We start from the raw sequence: 23,379 nt of genomic DNA, 5'->3' as shown, positions 1-23,379 counted from the left end.
CAGAGTTTTTTTGTTGTTTTTCTTTTTTTCCCACTCGCCTGTTTGATTTTCAACGCATTCTATAATAGTACTATTCCCAAATAACTATTATAGGAATGCTCCAAAATATTTCATAGTAAAACAACTTTTTATTTAAGCAGAAAAACACATAAATTCGCAAAATCGATTTAACATGACAGTTTCAGAAATTTGAACAGAATGTCTGACACAAAGTAAAAAAGTGACAGATTCAGTCAATTTTTATTCCCTTTAAAAACTTCCCGTTCGACAGGTTTTTTTGTTTTTTTGTTATTTATTTATTTTTATTTTTTTTTCTTTAGTCGGGACACTTATTACGGCAAATTAAAGTCATTTTCCCATACAAATTTTGCGTCAAAACGAAAAAGTAATTTTTTTGTATTACTACGATGTTAAATCAATACATCAACTAACGTTTGTCTATATGGTTCGAAGTTAAATAAGACAAATGGTTCCTTTCCTGTTTAAGACAGAATCCTGTTCTTCATTCGAAGGAACCGCTTTGCCTTATTTATTTCTTTATACATATATTTTTTTCACATTTTATACATATTTCAGTTCAAAACAGTCGTTGTACACTAAATACGAGTAGAACTCGTCATCGCATGAGATCCTTCCTATCGTATTCCACATGCTCACTAAAATTGTTTTTGAATTAGTCATAGACATCGCGTTACATGAACGTCACTGTCCTAAATTGATGTAACGGCTAAGATCTTACAGACAAACGAAATGAATACAAATCGCAGCTTTTAAGCTGATTAGTATGGTTTAAATTTTCATTTAATTAACGTAACCTTCAAAACAAGCCGGTAACACAAAAGCTTGTCACGTGTTTAAAACGAAATACGCATAACCTACTCGTCGTGTTGATCATAGGTATTTTCATGTGTGAGGTGTAGTACTGGTTGATTGTTTTTCTTCTGGAAAAAAACGGAAAAAAGAAAGAAAGAAGAAATTGAATAAGTTCGCTGTGCCGTTAAGAAAAGCTCAAGTACAAGGTTTACCGTTGTTGTGGAAAATTCAATGAAGCCGTCAAATAACATCGAATTTAAGCAAATAGAAAGAACGGTACTGAATTCGCAAAAAAAAAATAATAATAATAAAAGACTTTTAATGAAAATGCGTTCCCTGAACAGCCATAAAATCGTCCTAAAAAAGGGAATATCTTTTGCACATGACGGAAATTCCAGGTTTTATAGCTTAGCTATCATCGATGTTTACCAAAATGCTGTAATTATCCAGTAAGATACAACAACTACTGTAAACCGAAATTGTTTGCCGTCCGACGAATTTTATGGCTGCGTTTTATTAAAGCCGCCATAGCATGCAATCAATAGCGAACGCAGAGCGTATTAAGACCCAGTAACCAGTCTACTTTACGCAGAATATAAAAAAAAAAAAAAAAGGCTGGAATAAATAATAATGCAATCCCAATCCACTGACTAGGCAATAAATGTGGAAGTTACGAGTGTTCGATTATTTGATAAAATGATCTAAAATGCCCTCAGATTCAAATCTGTTCTTACATTACATTTGCCAGCGATGCAGATTATAATTGATTACAACGCATCCACGCCCTGCAAATGAGTATAGTTTACTAGATATGCAAACGACCGTCTCAGCGTGAATGATGTAAATACAATATACATTTAAAAAATATGAGTTACTCAAAGTGTCTCGATAGCTTCTCCAGTTTGGCTTAGATACAAGATTGGGCGCCATCGGTTCTGGAAAACAATTTGTAATCAACACTTTGATGGGGAGGATCTTATTATCTTCAAGTGTTGCAACTTTTTGGGTCTCGGTACATGTAAGGCTACAAGGGCTACAACGGAAATCGGAGCTTGTAGTGCATCATCATGTCCAATGGTATTGAGGCCAAGGAAAAAGAACAATTTGCCACGGGATTGAGCGGGAAAACTATCCTTACAAAAATATTCTTACCTCACAGACTGACATTTTGTCTGTTTGTCCTTGCTGATTGTGTAGCATTGTGTCCTTTGCATCGTCTGGTTGCTGCCGATAACCTCAATTCTGGAAAGAAAAGGGACCGTGACTGAAGATGTTCGTGCGCATTTGACGGTAAACAGTCATAAACTGTGACACACAAAAACAACCAGGATATGGAAAAGCAAAGAAAAGGACTAAATTGATTCAAGGGAATATTCACTTATTTAACGTTTTCCACACATACACACACAAAAAGAATGAAAAACAAAAATTAAATTAAATAAAAAAGTGTAAGGCAGCGTGAGGCTGAGGCCTGGTTACCAGCTGATAGCAGTGCTATCTATCCTAATCTGTATATTTTCCATTTCTTAGGGATAGGGGGGGGGGAGAAAAAAAAAGAAAAAAGTGTAACACACAGTAAGTGTACGTAACCAGGAAGAATTATTCTTTTCTTCAAGCAAGACGCAATGACTGTTCAAGGTGCAAAGTTTTCCAGTTATTTATTTTGGGGTGTTCCAAACGTCCATCCTGTGTACCGGCTGCTTGGGGGCTTGAGAGCCCTGAGGCTGAGGGCAACCCAGTAAAAAGAACTCGTGTGTGTGCGTGTGTGTGTGTGTGTGTGTGTCTCTTGGACTCTTTAGAGACTGATAGACATGCTTGTTGCAGGAGTCAGAGTCAGTTGAGGTTTTGCCCTCGTACGAGTCGGTTATAGATTCCGAGCAATGGCAGACGCCCAGCCAGAGTTCTAGCCATTGAACTGCAATTCAATAGAACTTCTTTGGTGTGTATTCTCCGATCACGTGCGAAACAGTAGCTGTTTCAAAAGGATAACCCTGTTGTGTAGATATGTGGGACTATTGGCCAGCTGTATAGAACGTTTAACGGTAAGTGACTTCTTTACTCAATCATGTCTGAAAGCATAAAATATGTGAACACTCGGCAAGGGCTTACTCGTGCGTGTTGCCATTGGCCGAACATGTACTGCTGGTGCTATGATACTCAACAACACCATTGCCCAAGTTTTTTTTGTTTTTTTGTTTTTGTTTTTATTTAACAAGCTTAGTTGAAATTTATCACATCGCCATGCGTGTTGTGAAGTGAAAACGGTTTTTATTTCCCGCAAGTGAGATTGGCCAAAGGAAAAAGAAAACTACACGTTACATGATCCTCGTAAATCTGATGCCAAATCTTAAAAATAGGCAATACCTTTTCTTGAACAAGTCAGTCAACTTTCCTCGTTCACTATGGCATGATAAATCTTTTGTCGGAAAGTTATTATATCCCTTTCCATTTTTTTTTTTTTACTTCATATCGAGAAGCTGTTGAACAACGGGCTGAGCATAAGAGTTCTTGAAAGCACCGAAAAAAACAAAAAACTCAACCTACAGCATTCATAACGCAGTCAAGACGCACATAGCCGCCAGGCGTCATTCTCAGCTGGCTCCGAAAAGTCTGAGCGGCTCTCATCTTCATAACTCTTCAAGCCCAGTTGGGTGTGCTGGTGCAGCCCTTTTTCCATCACTCCCCTCGTTTTTCCTTTTTTCCCTATCCACCCGGCACGACAGTCTAAATGAAAAGTTCGTTTAGGACGGCCGAGATCGAAATCAACTGACTCGGATGGACATGGGAAAATATATATATTTTTTTAAGTTCTTTAATAGATAAAAAAAAAAAAACAACAACAACAACAAAACTGACAAATTGTTCTCGAAGAAAAAAATCATTTTATACGTATATGGTATGAAAGCCACATTTCTGTTGTACAGACGACTTCCTGTCTAATTGTTGGCTGATAAAAACCGGAAGAGAAGGGTCAAGTCTTTTGTGACTGGGCGCAGATGTGGTGGAGGATATGCCCGTCACCTTTCCAAGACCTTGTATGGTGTTGGAATCCAAAGACTTTTTTTCTTTTTTACAGCTCCCTCTAATTCACAGCATATAAATGCGCGTTTCCCTTTTTTTTCCGACACTCATAAAACACTTGGAGCAATCTTGTAATCCATCACTGGCTTTCATTCGTTTATGTGTGATTTAAATACGGTAAAATTGACTATAATCTGCTTCTTTTTTTTTCTTTTCAGGTTGTGCGTGCCCCCCCTCCCCCTCAACTTAATTGTAGCCCCTGGTTTGCGTTAGCGGACATGAGTAAATGGTGAAGCACAACATCTGGGAGGAATACTCTTCTTGATTTCGACAGCGCAGGAACTTCAAACAGTGCTGCAAGGGACAAGCAATGGATTTCGTTATTTTACAAGTAAGAACCAAAATTTGCTTTCGTAAACTCGGTTATACGAAGAACTGGTATTTTGAAGGTGTATGAATAATTTCGATACCAAGTGGTGAGGAATCACGATTTGGTCCCACGTATTAAAATAACAAATGAGTTGAAGTTGAATAATATTCAAAACATTGTGTGTGTGTGTGTGTGTGTGTGTGTGTGTGTGTGTGTGTGCATTCGAATAAGCTCTTCGTCGCTCGTGATGGAACGTAAAATATTCATAAAAGGAAAAAACCTCCCGAAGCATACGTGTTCTCGAAATGGTTGAATTTATTTTAATTTTTTATTTTTTCCAGCCCTCCCTGCGATCTTTTGAAAGGGGAAATGGGTTCAATCACATATTTAATATGTATCGTCTTGGAAGAGGAGGGGGGAATCAAAAACATTGTGGGAGGTCCTTTTAAATGCCAACGTCGCACTTGTGATGTTACCTGAAACCACAATAAATACTAGCTTTCGTATAGCTCTTGCACAGCATGTCCCTTTTCGTATCTTTTTTCTTTAGATGGTTCCAAACAGAAAAACAACGGGCTATCCGCCGATCACGAATTTTAACTTGGAATCTTTTTTTTTTTTTTTTTTTGCGCTTGCAGTTTAACTACGTGTCCGATTTGTCAGATACGCATCTGTAAAGTCTGTGAAATACTACCAAAGACTGTACGTTGTATTTTGACAATTTTTATTATTATAATTTGTTTTTTTTTCTCTCGTCATTTGATTAACGTTGATCGTACTCTTTGCCAAGTTAAACAATGCGTGGCTACGGATGTCGAGCTCCAAATACAACACCATGTGGTTACGTGTTAGCGTGAGCCGTCTCAAAACGAGGGTAAATTTTCTTTGTTTACGTAACGGTCAGCTATAAAAAAGAAAATATGTATACATACACATTTTCTTTTTTCTTTTTTACAAGAACTATATTATTATCCAGGCGTTATGATGGCATCCAGGTTTTAAAAAAAAAAAACGAGAAAAAAAAAACGATCTGCTCCAGGCTATTTCCATTTCATCGTCGACTTTGAAAATTGTATCAAACAAGCGATGATTGAGGCACGAAATGCGGTTTCGTTCCATTTTCGACTTCCAGAGGCAATAACGACAGTTGCTGGTTTTCGTCGATTTATTTAATGAATTTCTCGTTGGGCAAAAAAAAATCGTCATTAAGAGACGTCATTCCACGCAATACTTGGCGGAGGGAGAGGGGCGGACCGGGGCATCATCTACGTTATTAGAAGGATTAAGGCTAATATTTTTCGAAGCGTCTGTCAAGGAGAAAATCGAATACATATACCACTTCTGAGGGGCTGACGAGCAGAGGAGGGAGAGGGAGAAGAAAGGGAAACCTTATTTATGCGCTCAAGACGCAATCAACGGACTCCATCTCCGACTTTATGGAAGCTAAGATAGATTTCTCTGTTGGTGCTCGTTCGAGTGAGCAACATGGCTGGAAAAGAAAGAAAAAAACAAGAAGAGAGGGGACGTGAACCGCGTCTATCTGAATCGGCTTTAAAAATTAACTTTCTGTTTTTAGTTTAATGCGCCTTTCCCCCCCTCGGTTTAGCCGAAATTCGACCCTTTCTTCGTCCTCTTCATGCAAATTAAGACTTCGTGATAATAAGCGAATTGTTCAGAAATGCTAGGCCATCTGTTACCGATTCAATGAAATAGCTCGCTCACGCTTACCTCGATTTGTTTCGCCACGAGTCATGAACGTAATCATTTGAGTTTCCTTACCGAAGAAAATTTCAGAAATTTATTCAATGAAGGCGTTTGTTTCATTTTTTTTATGACATTTTTGGTCAGTGTCGTGACGATGGGCTGTGTGAGCAACCATCACGCTGTAGGGTCTACTCGTGTGGTTTCCGTTTCTTCATGGTTGGAAGCTCAGAGTGAACACTTTTGACAAACAACATGTCGTCTTCTCTTGCCCGCCTCATTTATCCTTCGTTTCTTTTTCTTTGAGCGCTTCTTTTTTTTCTTTTTTTTCTTTCTTTCTTTCTTATCTACGGTAGTAAACAATGCACATTTTTGTGTTGTTGTTGTTGCAGGAGAAGAGAAAGTAAGCATCACAGTTTATGGTTGATCGATTCAATTATATTACACCTCACGTTTGGGTGGCCTATCCGTTTACTTTCTTTTGTTCACTTGTGAGTCACATGCTTATTGAACAGACACGGTCCTTTTCGGATGGCTAGTCACAGCCACAACGAAGAATTAGCACCCAAGAAAACACGCAGTGAATAAGGACATTGACGCCAAAGGGTCGCAAACTCTAATCGACTTGCAGTTTGTTCGTTGAAGCTGCCATTGAGGTTCCTGTATGGGAAATCAGCATTTTGTTTTTCTTCTCCGGTTGCTTTCTCTTAGGAGCGTTTTCAATTGAATCTTGTTACAAGTTTCTTTATTTTCACGCCCAAAGTCTCTCCGGTCGTTACAAGTATGGCAGCCTCCCTTTTTTTCTTTTTTCTTTTTCGGCCTGGCCACGCGACCCATGCATTGCCATGAGAGGACCCAGAGAGGTTCTAATGTTTTCTTTCCCCCTGCCTTTTTTTTTTTCCTTTTTCTTATTTCCTAGTTGGCTACAGCCTACCAGATTTTATGTTACTTTTTTCTGCCTCTCACAGTTTCTCCCCCTTTTTCTTCTCATTTCACTCCCCGCTTTTCATTTTTTTTTCCCCCTTGTTTCTTTCCGTTTTCTCTTTCCTCCCTCTTTTCGTCATCTTTTCCCTCGTCCACATTGGGCGTGCATACAAAGAACAAGAATAGCTTTAAATGGCTTTGAAGAAGGGCTCATTTTAATGACAACATTTTTTGTTTTGTTTGTTTATAAGAAAACAAAACAAATGTGGATGTTGACTTTCTTATTTTGTACACGACGACGACACACTTTCGAAGAACGACAAGCGCAAACAGTTGATTTCATCACATGATGTCATATTAGCAAACTGATGCGATTCGGAAAGGTTCGAGAAAGAAACGACGGCCATGAGGCAATCGGAAGTTTGAGCCTTGTCTATTTGTACATGCCGTTCATTCGTTTATCGCCGGCCATTTTTTCATGATTTCTATGCCAATAGATAGAAAGCGTAAAAAATTAAACCCCGTGACATTATCGCAGAGTGATAAATATCATAAACGACTAATCAACCCATCTGAAAGCAGCGTTCCGAAACACGTATCATGTTTCATCGATTAGCGATCGACTTGACTAAGATGTATTCACTACAGCTTTTATTGCTGAGTAGAAATCATGCTTAATTCCTCCGCTCGGAAAGTATTCATCCAATAAATAAATTAAAAATTGAATGGGCTTTTTACACTTTGAAAGTCAATTATGAGATTTATTCGCCTTTTGATTATGTAGTACTGCACATGTTCAGCAAACTCGAAATGAGCGGCGGCCTTAGGAACAAGAACCGAAAACCCGTTGGCCCAATTTTGGAATGCGTGATTCAATGCTATTTCAGAATTGCAATCGAAGTGGCCTGGCGTCACGAAATTCAAATCTATTGTATATGGCAGATTGGGTTCATCTAACAGCGAGAAGAAAAGCGGAATGTGACATTGACGTATGCATTTTTAAATGTGTTTTTTATTTATTTATTTTTCAAACCTTATCCGGCATTGCCGCAGCAGGATTAACCGTCGAAATCCCTTTTAACGCGATAAAATTTAAGTATGAAGGCAAGAGAGAACGTGAAATGTCATGCCAATACACGCATGTCATTCAAAAGTTTAGCGCGAAGCAGTTTTGTGTGTGTGTGTGTGTGTGCTGGCTCCTTACAAGACGTGTCACGCTGTTGACCACCATGTATGGATGTTACATTGTCTATGCGCTTCCTTATCTCGTTTGGCTGGAATACCCGGAATTTTCATGCATATAGGTGTCCGATAAAATCACCTTGCCAAAAGATTTAATAGACTTATATGCGTACGATTTTCGCCGTCTTGCGGATCGCTTGCATCGTCAGCACGGCTGATCAAGTAAAAGTATAAAAACCGCAGGAGTCTTTCTAGTTAGAAGATTTCTCCTTTTCAATCCGTCCATGTGTTTCAGCGTGATTCTTATTTTCCTTAATGTATGGCATAGTCGAAATGTTTTTGTGTTTTTTTGTTTTTGAATTTAATGGCCGAAATGATTGCAATGTCAGCAGTTAACCTATTGATTATTTGGAAAACCATTACCAAATATGGTCAAATATAGATAGATTCGAAAATTCATTGCCATAATGTTTGGTTCGAATGCCGCTTTTCTTGCTTTCTGGAATAAGGGAACATGGTTTGGCAATCCTCTTTCGTCAGCTAATGCAGTAATAAATGGTTCCACAACTTCGTTCTATATTGGCTTGGGAACCGTAAAAGGAGCTAAAGGGAAAGTGAAAACATTCGACGTTTTCAGGCAGATACATTAACACAATCTTAACGTTTGAAATCGGCAGCGATAGAACAGAAAAGTCTCTCACATTCCCCGGGAATGTGACGGGGTAAACCGCTCTTGAGCTGCAAAAGTCTTTTTAGAGATCCGTAAAACACAGGGAGCAAAGGGAGAATAGGCTAACTGTAAGTTCTTGATCATTACGTTACGGTCGGATAAACAAAAGAGCCCCACATTGGCGTATGCAAACAGTTTGCGGTAAATGTGGATATCCTCACTCAACGGTTGTCGACCCGATGGTCAAAGTAGGAAAGTTCCATTAAAAAAAAAAAGAGAGAAGGGGGAAAGGCGAAAACTGGAAAGCATAAAAAAAGGCGAAATGCCAACCATAACGGCTGTTATCAGATGTCAACAAGAACCCATCCTTCATACGTGGTAGACTGCTATAAGGGGGTAGCAGATTCATTGAATATGCATAGTCATCGTAAATCATCTTAAGAATGCAGATTGTCCTTCCTGTTGCCTGTTTAACAGTGAATAGTTTCTCGGTGAAAAATTCCCTAAATATCCGCCACAAACTGTGTGTTTTGTTTTTTTGCACTCTAGTCAAAGACATCGAGGGGTATATCGTCAGACTGAAATATTGCTAGGCTCCAAGTGTCGTTTGCCTTTGAACCGATTGGCTTTTTAAATGGAAGGGTCAGATTGGCTGTTCCCTTCATAAATGAAAAGTTTAGCACTATTTATTTGATGGTTTGTGTATTGGGTAAATGGAAGGCTGGCACCCTAGCTCATCGTAAAGAAATAACGGATCAGTCGGAAAGGGCAAACGTTTTGTTAGACATCGTGGACAACATACGGGATGCTTAATTGGCTGCTTCATTTGCTGAACACACAAGTTCTTGAATTGATCCTAATTGCCAATCAACATGGGTTTCAATAACATGTCGGGACATAGCTTTTTTTTATCAAACCGTTTGTCTCTTCAGCTGTGATCAGGTTTCATCGGTAACGTTATAGTCAAATTGATGTACAGATATTACTGGTAGGTCTATATAAGGCAGGACTCATCAAAGACTCGGAAGAACTAAATACCTTTGAAATTCAATGGTTTTGGATGTTGAATTGTTACGCAACCTTATCTTTTCACACATTTAAACCACAGTTGATGAAGTATGCTAATGTTTTAAATTAATAATAATGTCAAGTGCAGAAAAAACAAAAATCTGATAAAAGTTTACGTCTAGAAAACTTCGCAGCCACGTATATTCGATAACTTTGATTCGGTTTGACTTCGTTACTTTGGTCACGACATTCTCCTTTGTCGTTCTAGTTTAAAATGGAGTTGCTATTTAATGATTTCCGGCACTTAAATAGTGTAACCCCTATCGTTACAGCGGTTATAGGCTTCGTGGAGTTGTGCTTCCAGCGTTCTTATTGTTGCCAAAAGCAAACTTTCAAAAGTAAAAAGATTTCTCATAGACAGACCAAAGCTTTCCATTTTCCGGGTTTACTTAAGATTTATAATAATAAACAATACAAAAACAACAAAAAGTTATTTCTATAAGTATTATACTAGATCGTCTTTATGTTTTTGGATGTGTGCGTGTGTGTGTGTGTGTGTGTGTGTTTGCACACAATATGAAAGGAAGACGTTAATGTAAAATATATCAAACGAAAGCCGTTCGCCAAGGCCTTGTTAGTGTAAGCAAAACAGCTGCTTCGTTCTGACATAAAAAATCTGAAAGCGAATCGTGCAAGTCAATTGAGAACGCGGAACTGGTTAACTGGTTTCTATAGACTTTGTTATTCATTAAATGTTTGCTGTCCAGCAAATCACTGCATAAGCCGGGGCATGAACGCTGCTGACGTAAATATTTGTTTAATCATCCTACACGTATCAAATAAATCAAATAAAAATCATTTTCATGCAACAAAAATAATTTAAAAAGAAAAACAATCAAAAACGAAAAGGCTGTTGACCCTAGCAGTGCGAGGCTACCAACTGGCCGCAGCAGGCAAATATAAGAAGAGAAAAACACCGTATGCAAAACAAAACAAAAATTCATTTCATTCGTTGCCTAACATAAGAGAAAAATATATTTGAATCGCAATAACACACGTTTGTTGGTCATTAATTGCAGGTCAATGGCGTGGACGTGTCCAAGTCGTCGCATGAAGAAGCCCTTGGCGTATTTCTATCGGCGTCAGAACCAATATTAGTGCAGATGCTTCGACGTGCTCCTGGTAATTCTTCGTCGTCGGAATTATCTCCAATTAAGGTTAGCCTCATAGTATTTCGCGAATTTCATTCTTAAAGCTAGTTATCTAATAACGCGCGGGCGCTATGTAGAAAACGAATAGTTTTCAGCCAAATCCCAAGAAAGCAAGTTGAGAATCCCAGATGCACAAAATATAAAGCAAAAATATTCCACATATGCTACACCACATCAGCCGCTTCCGGTTAACAACTGATGGATGGGTATTGTCGAATCACGCTATGAAAGTTTAAAACGAGATTCGATGCGCCGCCACATGCTTAAAACGAAAATAAAATGGAACCACTGGGCACATATGGGGCACTCGGTTAAGCTAGACAAATCACCTTTTTTTTTTTTTTTATTCTTGTTCAAAATTTAACATAAATAATGAATTGCACTCACGTGCTAAAACAAATTTTTCAAAAGACTGTGTGCAAAACTTGTTTCATTAACCTAGTCGAGATTTTGAACGGGTTTGTTTGTGCAACTATACACTAACTTCTCAAAACTTCTAAATCTTGTTGACGACAGCATATAAAATCGTTCGAGTTGTTGAGTGTTTTTTTTTTTTTCCGCCATAACTCATGCGTCATGATTTTCTAAAAATTTTAAAAGCGGAAATTATATTTTTCATGTGTAAATGCAGCCGAAATCTACCATAAAAGAAAGCGCCATTTCATCTTCTCCGACATGCAACAGCCAACGGACTTGCTGCCTTCATGAACACGAAGTTTACGGTGGGATCAGAAATAGCGTTCAAGTTCAAACCGACTGGGCAGGAGTGAATCTACCCGTCTGGAGCGCTATTGATTTCTATCACCAAACCGAACAACTCGCCGAAAATGATGACGTAATTGAAGAAGAACAAGAAATGGAATACGAGGTATTTTTTTGTTTTTCCCCAACTATTTCGTCATAAAAGGTAGTTGCGTTTTTCAAAGCCGTTGTCGATACAGCTGAATTATTAAAAACGGCATGCGATAGAAAAATGGAATGAAAATTGACCTGAACGATATGAGGCATTCCTAGTTTTGCCAATTCGCTTTAAAAAAAAACTTCCAATGTATTACGCGAAAATATTTTCGAATAACTTAAAGAATTAAGTTTGTGTGTGTGTGTGTATGTTTGTTTTATAGTATTAAGGGAGGGTCCGATTTTCAGTGGGTTGCCCTTTTGAATGTCAGGATATTAAGTCGGTCGGCCCACGAACGCTCATGTACTCTATTTATGGTAGTCGAGCAGATCCAAACCACGAAAGACCCCACGTAGTGCGTTTCTAATAGCTCTCGAGTAGAAAACCCTGAGACGAAGTCTGGAAAAAAAAAATTGTCGCTGAGAAAAGAAGTTTCAATGCTTGTTTTGTTTGTTTGTTTTTTTTTTTATTATTATTTTATTTTATAAATGCAATAACGAATTAACAATTAGACTAGTGTAATGATTGAAATTTCCGAATAAGAAATCCAAGGAGCGACATTTTGTAGCATGTTGTTTAAAAAAGGGTTGAATGGACTGTGATTTGTTTTTTCTCCTTTCGAAAGACCGAAAACTATATTCAAGAGGGAGGAAAATAATCCACCCCCAAAAAATATAGAGGTACGGTAATAGAAGGAAGCGTGCAGCATGACCACAAATAGTTGGGGCAGGCGCAGCGTGGTTCTTAATCGTACGATGGGTACGAAGTTTTCAACATCGTCACGGGTCAGTCACGTTACAACCAGCCGACAGTATTATTATTATTTTTTTTGTTCCCCCTTCAAGTTCAGTTAGCGATCTGCTTCAAATCCCCCTTGCTCGCCAAACGGCTAGTTGGGAGCTCGGTTGCTTGCTTTACCACCCGTCGAATCCAAACACAGGAAACCGTGCAGAGCAAATAAAATGGGTAAAAAGTCTAACTAGAGCATTGCCCAATATGCGCCTCACCCTCCGCGTGCACACAGTTTACCGAGTCTCTAAACTCTTCAATGCAGCAGTTCTTGTTTACTGTAGGCCACGTGCCCCAGTAGACCCACATTGAGCCACCTAAGCTTTCTTTATATATATACGTACATATTTTTTTTCTGTTTCGCTATTGTTTATACTTCCTTTTAGGCTCTGTTTCTGGGGTTTTTCCCTTTTCTAAAACATGTCTACATTCAATAAGCCTGTTTAAAAAGACAAAAAAAAAAGAAAGAAAAAAATGCGTGTATTTTTATATGAAGACGAAAGTTCAGCACACCCTAGCTTACATTATACTTGCACACGTTAACTTATGCATTGACTCACAATAAGCTCGGTCGTCTTGCTTGTTAGACTTTTTTCGGGATGTCGTGCACAGACAGAAGGCTGCAGCTGCTGACAGCTTGAGTAAACCGGCATGCCTCACACCTATAACACATCGGAAGTTGCTCAATGCCAACTCATAAAAGTCGTTCCCGAATCAAAAATGCTTTTATTTGCTAACTAGTTTTCTGGTTTCGCTAAACATAATTTGAGAAATAAAATACATTTCTACGATATTTTATCTGTAACTTTAACCATTTCCATGTTGCGTTTTAGCAAAGCGTTTTTATTTTAATTAAAAATGCTAATGATAGTAGTTGATTTAAAAGGAAATGGTAAACGAAAATTGCGATGCTATTCTGTTTGTAGGAAATCAAGCTGAAACGGATGAATTCTACGGATAAATTGGGTCTAACATTATGCGATGGTCTGCCAGTATCACGAATAAATTACGATGATACTGGTAAACTGGCGCCAGCGGTGGACACGAGCAATTTCACCGAGAAGAAAACAATGAACAAGATCTATGTTGAAACAAACGACAACGCTACGGAATGTGAAGAGGATGAAGCTTGCGTCGATGAAGACAACACGGAAAGCGAAGATAAAGAAGTCTATATCCAAGCAATCGCCGAAGATAGTCTTGCGGCAGCCGACGGAAGACTTCTTCAAGGCGATGTCCTTTGCAGGTATATACTGTATAAGGACTTAATGTTTTCTTTTAAATGAAAGTCAGAATTCAATTTTTCTTATTGACTTATCTGTGATCTAATTTTATTTTGATTTGTTCTTGGAAAACTTTACTCGGGCATCTTTAGATAAATGGTGTAGATGTTCGAAATTGATATCAAGCCGAGAACTTGTTTGCTACCACTCGACCTGAACTGACGTTGCTCGTATCTCGGCCACATAATCAAGTAAATTAGCCTATTGTTTTATATTTATAGTTTCATCAAGTTGAAATTGTCGGTGAACGAAGATGAGCAAGAGTAAAAACGGGCCGTGAGATTGTTTTGGATTTAAAAGGAAAACTATATCGTTGTTTCCACTTGACAGGCTGATCCCTTGGATGTGCTGTCTGTAGCTTTCCTTTATCCTGAGCTTGATGAAGAATTCCTAGAAGATGGAGAATCAGAAGAAGACGTTCAAGTCGAGGGCGACGAAGAGAGAATATTGGAAGACGAAGAAAATGAGAAAGGCGATGATAAAACGAGGGAAACTGAAAATCAACAACTTCGTGAGAAAAACTAAAAAAATAATAATCAAGATTGAATGTACGCGAGGTTGCCATAACCTGATGAAATTATTTTGCCATATATTTTTTTTAGGCTTGTACCTGCAGGAAAGGCATAGCCATGAAGTTGAATGGCGTCAGGACAGTGGCTTTGGCACTCAGCTCTCTCGCCGCGTAGTTCTAGCGATCAGGATCCGGAATGAGGGATCTTTTGAAAGAACCGCTAGGTAATGATTGAATATGAATTTATTGTTATTGATTTTTTCCCCTTAAAGAAAAAATCGATTAATTAAAAAAATATTGCCTTTGTTGGGGAATAGATCACGGATGAGTGATGGATCGACACCGAGTCAGACAACCGAAGAAATACAAACAGGCCCGTACACGCTTCGACAGTACCATGTACCAATCAGATAAACAGCGATATGACAGCTGATAAAAGACTGAACATGGTCAATAGAAAATGGAATCGTTGGAACTAGAATGCCTGACTGCCGCCACTCGTTATTCCAGATGAACGACCCAACACCAGACAAGAAAACAGGAAATGAAAAAGATGATTCAGATCACATTTATGAAACAATCTCGGAATGTTTGGATCAGGAACCGGTTTATCTTGACTCCCTTACGAACTACCCCGGAGACAGTCAACGGCAAGCCATGGGGTCACGAGCCATTCTTTCAGCTCGTGTTCATCGCTTATGTGCGTAGCCGAAAAGTCAGGAATGAAAGATAATATTCCGCTTCCGGGACCTCACCCAGTCAAGAGCAACGTCCAATCTTTGTACAGAAATCATTGCAAACGTGGGATGCCACGGTCCGATCGAGTTGAGAAGACAAACGATGTCGAGCAGTGATCCGCCAAGCAGCCGCCGTATCTCCGTTGCAACAACTCTATGCCCAACAGAACGGTTCAGGTGAATCGAAAAAGATGGCCGACTGAGGGGCACAACTTCACTAAATTGAGTTCCAGCAGTGGCGATTCGAGCGGACGGAAAGAAAAGAAACTGAGCAACGTCACCCAGAAAAGAATTGCTAACGAAGATGAAATGAGAAAATCGACCATTCGCAATCGTCACAAATCGAATCATGCAAGTGTGGGCGAGGATCGGGATACTTCCAGTGCCTATAACACTGGAACTGGGGAATCGTGGCAAAGTGCTCACTTGTCGCCGCCTTTCCAGCAGTTGCCACCTGGACGAAGTTCTGCGCAATACGAGCAGTGTCTTTGTTGCCAAAAGAAACCTAACGCAGAATGGATGCAATCGTCGCCTCTTTCTATCATCGTGTCCGGTGACCAGCTTGATCCTGTCTCTGGCCTCTGATTCCCACCAATCAAATAGCTGACTGTGGCCACCAAGCACATTTCCGACCCGTCTGCTAGGCATGCAACAACTTTATCCTGTGAAAGCTGTCAGCGGTGCCCCTTGACCGCACGAGGGGCCACAGAGAACTAAAAGGCAAACTGCTCAACTTGGTGACGTTGGGAAAAGTAGGATTGTTAATCGAACCAAAGAGAATGGCAATAATCGCCTAGCTCGGAAATGACGCGACAGAGAAGAATCGCAATTACGTCACTATGTTACCGGCAGCTCGGACAATGCACAAACGCCGAAAACCTGCAGCGAACGATCCGATTGCAACAGCAGCTTTTTCAACAGCAATTACTTCAGAAACAGCAACAACAGTCGGCAGGCAAACGCAATCTTCAACTTATGTCCACCATTGATGAAGATGCCATTCAGACTGGCTCTTTTGGCAAACTGATGTTCTCTCGAAACGGCCAGGAGCGTTTCAATAGAAAAGCAAACGACGCTTTAGTTTCGGAGCAGTTGCCAGATCACGAGCGCAAACTTCTGGAGACCAATACCGAATGGAGGATGAAGAAACGGGCGGACGGTAGTCGATACATAACACGTCGGCCAACCCGAGAAAGGCTTATTGCGTGACCGAGCCCATCAAATTTCTGAAGAACGAGCTGGCACAACAACCGATGATGACACACTTTCTGAGCTAAAGCTGGGACGCTATTGGTAGCAAAGAAGAACGTAGGCAACACGTAGAAAAGACCAGGGAGCGGCGTCAGGAGACAAGAGGAGCTTATCCGCTCCGCTCCAAAATACATTCGACTTGCACACCTTGCACCACTCCAGTGAAAGCCAACGATGCCCTAACGAACAGATGTTGCAACTCGCGCCAAAGCGCCTGGTCAGTCTATAAACCAACATAATGTAATAAAATGAACAGATCAAAACTAATACCAGAAACTGCAAAGAATATACCACCTGGCCTACTTACTGTTACAATGGTCTAATAATCAAACAGAAAAGTCTAAATTGTATGTCTGCAAGTCTAAGCCAAGCATCGACTTTATGTCGTTCATCTTTGCTGTATATTTTATGTACAGCGCCCTAATTCAACAAAATGAGGAATACAAACATATTCCGCATAAGGCGAGGAAAAGTCAACCGCTAATTTGTAATTGTGGGAATTTGTATTTGTTTACTTACCCTTACCTTCGCGCCAATCCCATGTGAAATATACAGAATTTTTTTTTCAGTAAATATCCGGCCTCATGTCAGATTGCTCTTCTTAGGTTTGATTATGGGAAATGCGGGAACAAGTATTCACTTTTGGCATATATATATATATATATATAATAGAAAAGACTACAGGGTTTGGGCTATAGCAGAGGATTCAAACAAACGAGTTTAATGGTTGTTCATGGGAATTATAAGAGCCATGTTTGTGAATAAACAAACACACCTTTGAAAGTTAAAAACACCGAATGTTCGAAACAAGAACTGAATTATGAATTTTGGATAATCTAGAGAAGCGCCAAAGTGTTCCGGATCGCAAGTGTCAACAAACTTGGGATTTGAAACAACTGTATTTACCAGAAATATACGAGAGAAATTGGGAGAAGAAAATTTGTTGCTGTAGTAATAATCGAAGAGACGAACACAAAAGGAATAAATCGTCTGAAAAAGGTCGTCCGATGGTTGGTAGTTTTCCATAGAAGAAAAAAGGCCAATGCAAATGTTTTACATATCCTCTCCCGAATCCAACCTTTCACAAAATGGTACACTTGGCTTCTTCTTCTTAACCTAAAGTAACATTTTCCAATTCAAAGTTTAAAAACTCTGACTTGGTTGATCTGAGTTGAGTGCTATAGTGGCACCCAAGAAAATAATATTCAACAAACCTGAAGGGCAGCTCGCGTAGCGGTTTTCGAAGACTTCACGGACACCTTCCTTACTCTTGATGACATTCAAGGTAGGCAAATGCGCTAATTTTTTCTGTTTACCATTGCCCGACCCTCTTCTGGTTTGACTGGCTCTTGCTTCATTTTTGGCTAATTCTAAATTCGAAAGCAAAACATAGTTAGACACAGGGACTAAAACACTTGATTAAGTAAACTTGCCTTCAATGGTGGCGGGATATCATTCCGAAGATCTTTTTTGTTCCCGACAAGAATTATAGGGACGTTAGGACAAAATGTTCGTTTTACTTCGGGTGTCCATTTCTCAGGAATGTTCTCCAACGAATCGGGAGAATCGACAGAGAAACACATCAAGATTACATCCGTATCGGGGTAAGACAGAAGGACGTAATCTGTCATAATCTTCTTGGCCAGCTATTGTCCCGATAGTGCTAACTCCACCTAAATCAAATGAAACCAAGATCTGTTAGTTTTTTTACTTTCTTCCCAGAAAATTATAAAATGCATCAAATGTTCTACAAGCTCATGTTGGTTGTACCATCCACCTAATCGAATTTTGACATTGTCAGTACGTAAACTCACATATAAAGGACCAATACCATTTGTGAAAATCCTGATGTGGTTAAAGAATGTTAATAAATACTGATTTGACTAATTGTTGTAACCATTATTCAAATACTGAGAATGGAATCAATACTAATATTACACATCAAAAATTTAATTTTACCTGTTTGCCATCCACTTCAATATCTGCCACATAGTTTTCAAACACAGTGGGGACATACTTCAGGGGAACTGATCCTGCCTGAAGACGATCAACAGGCAGGTTTACCACAAGCACCATCACCGACGATGACAAGTTTCTTTCCGATAGCAGCCATTCCGGCCTGAATCTACGGACAAACCAAAGTTTCCTGTCAGTTGTTTTTGCGCTATTATGATAACTTTTTCAAATTTGAGTTCGCAAGCAATAAAATGTCTGCATATTTTGTAAAATTCTACGAAGGCTGATGAATAATATATTTGTTGGACATGTTATCATTCTCGTATAGTGGAAACATGCCGAAATGCCATCACAGCAGAGGAGGTGAGAAACCGAATCCTGTTCTTTAACTTAGCGTTATACAATGATGGCCACGACTAGTCTATCAACGAAAAGAAAAAATACTTGCGATCAAGAGGCACACAAAATTCCTTGAGGAACTTTATAAATAACTCAATTTCAACTATAAATAGCGACACTGAGTTCTGATCAAACTCGTCGAGGATGCACACCAGAGAAAATGGATGTTCCAACAAGCGGGCCGGGGGGCAAGCTAAAAATGAAACAGCAATGACGTCATAAACGCATCGCAAACAAACGACAAACGCCACGCATAGGGCACACGCCATCTGGTAAAAATACACGCATAACGATTGTTTCTACACCACCAATTTACCATACATCATAACGTTACACATGGCACGGATATGCATCATATGAGAATCTTCCTCTATTCTGAACTTTGAAAACCGTTTGTAATAAATGTGAAAAATTACCACTTGCCCTAGTTCTAACAGTAATCCCTCCTATTGGTTGGCCTGACTGAACGGCAGTGAAAGCATTTAGCCAAGCTATCCTTTCTATTGAATGCGAATGCCGAATTCTAAGAATCATTGTCACGTCATTTTGACAATAATTTCAGCAATATTTTTGCGGTAACAAAATGACGGGGCGACTGAAAACTTGAGTCACTTAATCATCATAAAAAAATAAAAACTTCCTTAAACAGTCTTATATTTCACACGTCTTACCTGACGAGCGATTTCCCCATTGCGTGAAAGTCACCTTAGACAGGAAGATTCTGGGTAAATTCTTTCACTCGCTTCATTGTCCGAGGCTACCGCTTATGGTAGTTTTGCTCCGCCACTTCGGCTGGCCAACCCAAAACGGTAGACTGCAAGACGTACCCGAACTCTACAGAACTTTGGTTATGTATGCAGTCACTTGTCATTTTCAAACCCTGTTACATTGCAAAGAAACTTGTATAGTTTCTGTGCCCAGCCTTGAATAAGCCGAGCAATGTGGAAGTAATTATAAATTTTGTAGGACTTCGTCCTCCTTATTCTTGTTTGGTTATAACGACCTGACGGTGCTCGTATCATGGATTTGAGGCATGGATCTGTCATATTTGGTAATTGAAAGTTCAATTGCTGCAGAGCAGAGATGAAAAAGGGACAAAAAGTTTCCAACAAGTCCAACACAGTTGTATTTTCATTTTGCAAGATCCAAATTGGCTCAAATAACACAAAAATTAGGCTTATGGAATCACTACATCTTTTTCTTTTAGGCAATATTTGGTACATTCAACACCAGGATATAGAGGCAACAGAGGAGCAAAAGATGAGGAAACAATTCAGTAGTGAAAACCGAAAACACCTATATATTAATCATGTAGATTACTTTGCTAGTTAACCAAAGCAAACCAATCTGCTGATAAATAAAGAAACTTAAATGGGGTGCAGAAAATCAATGGACGACGATTTAATATTACTATGATAATAATAAAAGGGCGCATCGCTTCAGCAATGCGCGCACAAAGGCAGCGTACCGGTGATCGCGATATAACTTGATCAGGATAATTTAACGCCAAACTCAAGCCTTGATCAAATCATCCAACACTCGACACAGTAAAACCATGAGGGAGAGCTGAGAAGGAAGAAGGTTAGAAACAAACAGAAAATAGGATATGTAAATAAATGGAAAAGAAATGTATCGTAGTAACTTATTAGAACCACTGTAACAACATTGAACCAATCGGCCAGCAGTTGGCAGTAGGTCGGATTTCTACTTTCCAACAACAAGGATAAGGAAATAAGAAGAATAGAGGAAGATTTGTTAAGTAAAGAATTACTGATTGAACTTATTGTTATTGGGCTTTGTTGATTTCTTTTCTCCAATTTTGTACGAAATGATCTTTTCCCAGTCTACTTTACTCGCGTGATTGGTAGTTGACGGCGTAGAGCTTTGAAGCTAGTATCAGACATTGTTTGGTATTTTCATTGATCGCTAATTGATACTCAGATTCGGACTCTTCAATCAATCGAACCATTTCTTTGCGGTCTCACTTCATTCTTATAAGCACATAGGAAGTAAAATTTTAGTTTTATATATACATAAATATAGATAAATATTTTTTTTTATTGAGATTTTTGCCTTACCGAACACGTGAGTGAATGTTTAACATTCTTAGAACAGACAAGCTGACATTACCATCTTCATAATAATGAACCTAATGTAAAAAAGCAAGGAGGAGAATTAATGGAGAAAACAAAACGATGGAAGATGTTACCTGAACTCTTAGAGTTCCTTGCAACTCCCAGTTCCACCAGTCAAAGGGTGCACACCACTGTGACCTCCAACGACTCATTCCTACAAAAATTTTACAAAATAAATTATAGTTTATATGTTAAGTTAATTTCAGCATAGAACTGCACCAATAATTCTTTGTTGAAACTGATGATCCTCAACGCACGCTACAAGAGATACACTATCATTTCTACTTTTGTCCAAACACAGCACAAACACCATGCTTGTAATGGTTTGCTGTGTACTCAGTAAACTGGGATTCTAATGCATCTCCAGTTTGATTCTACTGCAGAATCAGATTCCCATGCCTAGAAACAAAGTCAAATTTGCTGTTACATGACAAATATGTAACTAGAGCTGATATACCTGCAGATCAGAAGCCCTTCCTCAAATGATCATACTTGAAAGACTGTCTGGAACGAGGATCAAAAACCTCCCCCGCCAATGTCATTTCTGTGCCTGTTACCAAATGAAGGAATACTGGAGTTTGGAAGTTTAACAGGAGTGAGTTGACTTTATTGTATACGGCAAAGGGCACCTGCAACACCCTCTTTCAAGAGTGTGTCATTATTCAATAAAACACGAACATCTGAAAAATAATGTTGGATAAAGTCTGAATCAACAGATAGTCTCAACACCTCAAACCTGTAAACACTTCATTGAATTCCCCAGGAGGGAGCATGCCGTGTCGAACTGAGGCACAATACGAACCTAATGAAATTAAGAAAATAAACATTTATCAATAACAACTTGCACTAAGGCCAATTAAAAAGAGATCAAATAAATGGCGAAACCAGATTGCGAAACACCGGTAAGACCCTCCCACTTGTCAAAACGAGCGTTTCTTTACATTACAGAAGGTAGTGAAAAATAACACATGGTAATTCGGGAATTAACAAATCGAAAAAAGTTGTCACCTACTTGATATTCTCTTTTTAGATAACTATATCACGATTAAACCAAATGAAAACAGCAGCTTATCTTGATCAGAGATATTTGATCGTCAGGCGCCTTTTTAGTTTGACAAGGGAATATCACGATATGTATACAGTGAGGTGCTGACTGTACCTCAGAGGACAAAGCTCTCTCTGACAATTCTTTGTTATCTACGCAAACTTAGGAACAACTTGTAAGTTATAGAGCTTGAAATAAACTATCAATGGACTAACACCTTCCCGTTTCATAAATATTGGCTTTTACAAGGTATTTGCTTTTAATACAGACAGGCGACAGGGGCGAGTCAAGTTCGGTAGCGAACGCCATCTCGTCAGAGATATGGCAATTTTGATTCCCAACGTTCAATTTAATAGTCCAACTTTGTTCGTTTTTCACTCTCTAGATAGCTCAACGACGGTTTTCTGAGCTACCGGTTGTCGGAGGAAATAAACGTTCGGCAAAACTCCGTTAATTCTTTTAAAACACAACATCGAGCTGGAGCGCATTCTACCTTCGCCAGTGGACCGCCAGCCAATAAAAAAGCAACTATGATTTCAACAGAATTCAAATTTTTTCTTTTTTCCTTTTCATTCATTAAAAGATAACAATAATCCTGTGTCACGTCTTCTAGGAAATGGCGTGTATTGTTTTCCTTAGCGGAAGATTTAGAATTCAACATCGTAAAGTATACAAAAATAAAGGTATAGGAACTTTAGCATATATTTCAGTGAAATCAACGGTAATATGTATAATATAACTATTCGGCGAATCAATTTAACTTTAAGGTATATTTAAGCAATCAAAGGAAATACCAGTGAGGGAAGAACCTTGGAGAACTGTAATGGCAGTGTAAGATGGAATTTTTCACGGTATATTTCTTAAAACGATAAAACTTCATCCGCAACAGCTCGAGATGCAAACATGAGCAAATCATACCTGGATCGTTAAAAACCCGTCCCTAATAGCGTGACGGCATGTTTAGAACGTTGTCTCAAACGAAAACCATTTTAGTTAATTGTGTACGGATAATGACGTTGATATTCCAAGTTCCATTAGATGTAAGAAAACTGGTTGATAGCAAACGACATAATTGATTTTGATGACAGCACCATTCGTCGGTTGTTCTGGATAGTCCCTTCCATTTTCTTATTTGTTCAGGTCCACCCTAAATCTAGGTTCTCATTCTTTTCCTGTCTTGTCGTTTCCTGTCCAAGTTGGCACTATGAGATTGGATCTTTCTGTTGTATATGCTTCAGCTCATCATTATCTGGCGTGTTGTAAAAATAAAGTTGTCCAACTGCGAGGATACTTATAGATCTGGTTTTCTTTTCTTTCACAGAACCGTATATCATATTTCAAATTGCCAATAAAGTACGACGCAAAATGCGTTTAATAAATAAAATCGCGAGAAGAATATTATGCGTAAAACGAAATCAAAAAGTGTGCATTTGAGCTGTACAAAATTATCTACAAACAGAGTTCATACATAATAC

General features: G+C 38.9%; 1 protein-coding gene and 2 pseudogenes across 1 annotated transcript; 1 reads left to right on the top strand and 2 right to left on the bottom strand.

Annotated features, from left to right (window-relative positions):
* Window positions 1–2,633: 2,633 nt before the first annotated feature.
* On the top strand, window positions 2,634–14,395 carry LOC123471353 (PDZ domain-containing RING finger protein 4-like). The gene is made up of 7 exons (XM_045172593.1): window positions 2,634–2,855; window positions 4,053–4,225; window positions 10,769–10,906; window positions 11,532–11,768; window positions 13,514–13,833; window positions 14,092–14,113; window positions 14,201–14,395. The coding sequence occupies exons 2-7, from the start codon at window positions 4,205–4,207 to the stop codon at window positions 14,393–14,395; spliced, it is 933 nt and encodes a 310-aa protein (XP_045028528.1). The 5' UTR covers window positions 2,634–2,855; window positions 4,053–4,204.
* A 2,854-nt stretch (window positions 14,396–17,249) lies between these two features.
* On the bottom strand, window positions 17,250–18,482 carry LOC123471142 (annotated as a pseudogene).
* Window positions 18,483–20,510: 2,028 nt separating this feature from the next.
* On the bottom strand, window positions 20,511–22,213 carry LOC123471352 (annotated as a pseudogene).
* Between the last annotated feature and the right edge of the window lie 1,166 nt (window positions 22,214–23,379).

This window comes from Daphnia magna, linkage group LG4 (assembly GCF_020631705.1).
Source record: "Daphnia magna isolate NIES linkage group LG4, ASM2063170v1.1, whole genome shotgun sequence".
In the NCBI taxonomy this organism is placed as follows: Eukaryota; Metazoa; Arthropoda; class Branchiopoda; order Diplostraca; family Daphniidae; genus Daphnia; species Daphnia magna.
Note: the sequence above shows the minus strand (reverse complement) of the source record. Positions and strands in the feature narration are given on the sequence as shown.

Coding starts and splice junctions, on each gene's coding strand:
- LOC123471353 (XM_045172593.1), top strand. CDS start 4,205: ATGGATTTCGTTATTTTACAA. Junction 10,907..11,531: donor CGGAATTATCTCCAATTAAG/GTTAGCCTCATA, acceptor GTGTAAATGCAG/CCGAAATCTACCATAAAAGA. Junction 14,114..14,200: donor TCATCAAGTTGAAATTGTCG/GTGAACGAAGAT, acceptor TCCACTTGACAG/GCTGATCCCTTGGATGTGCT.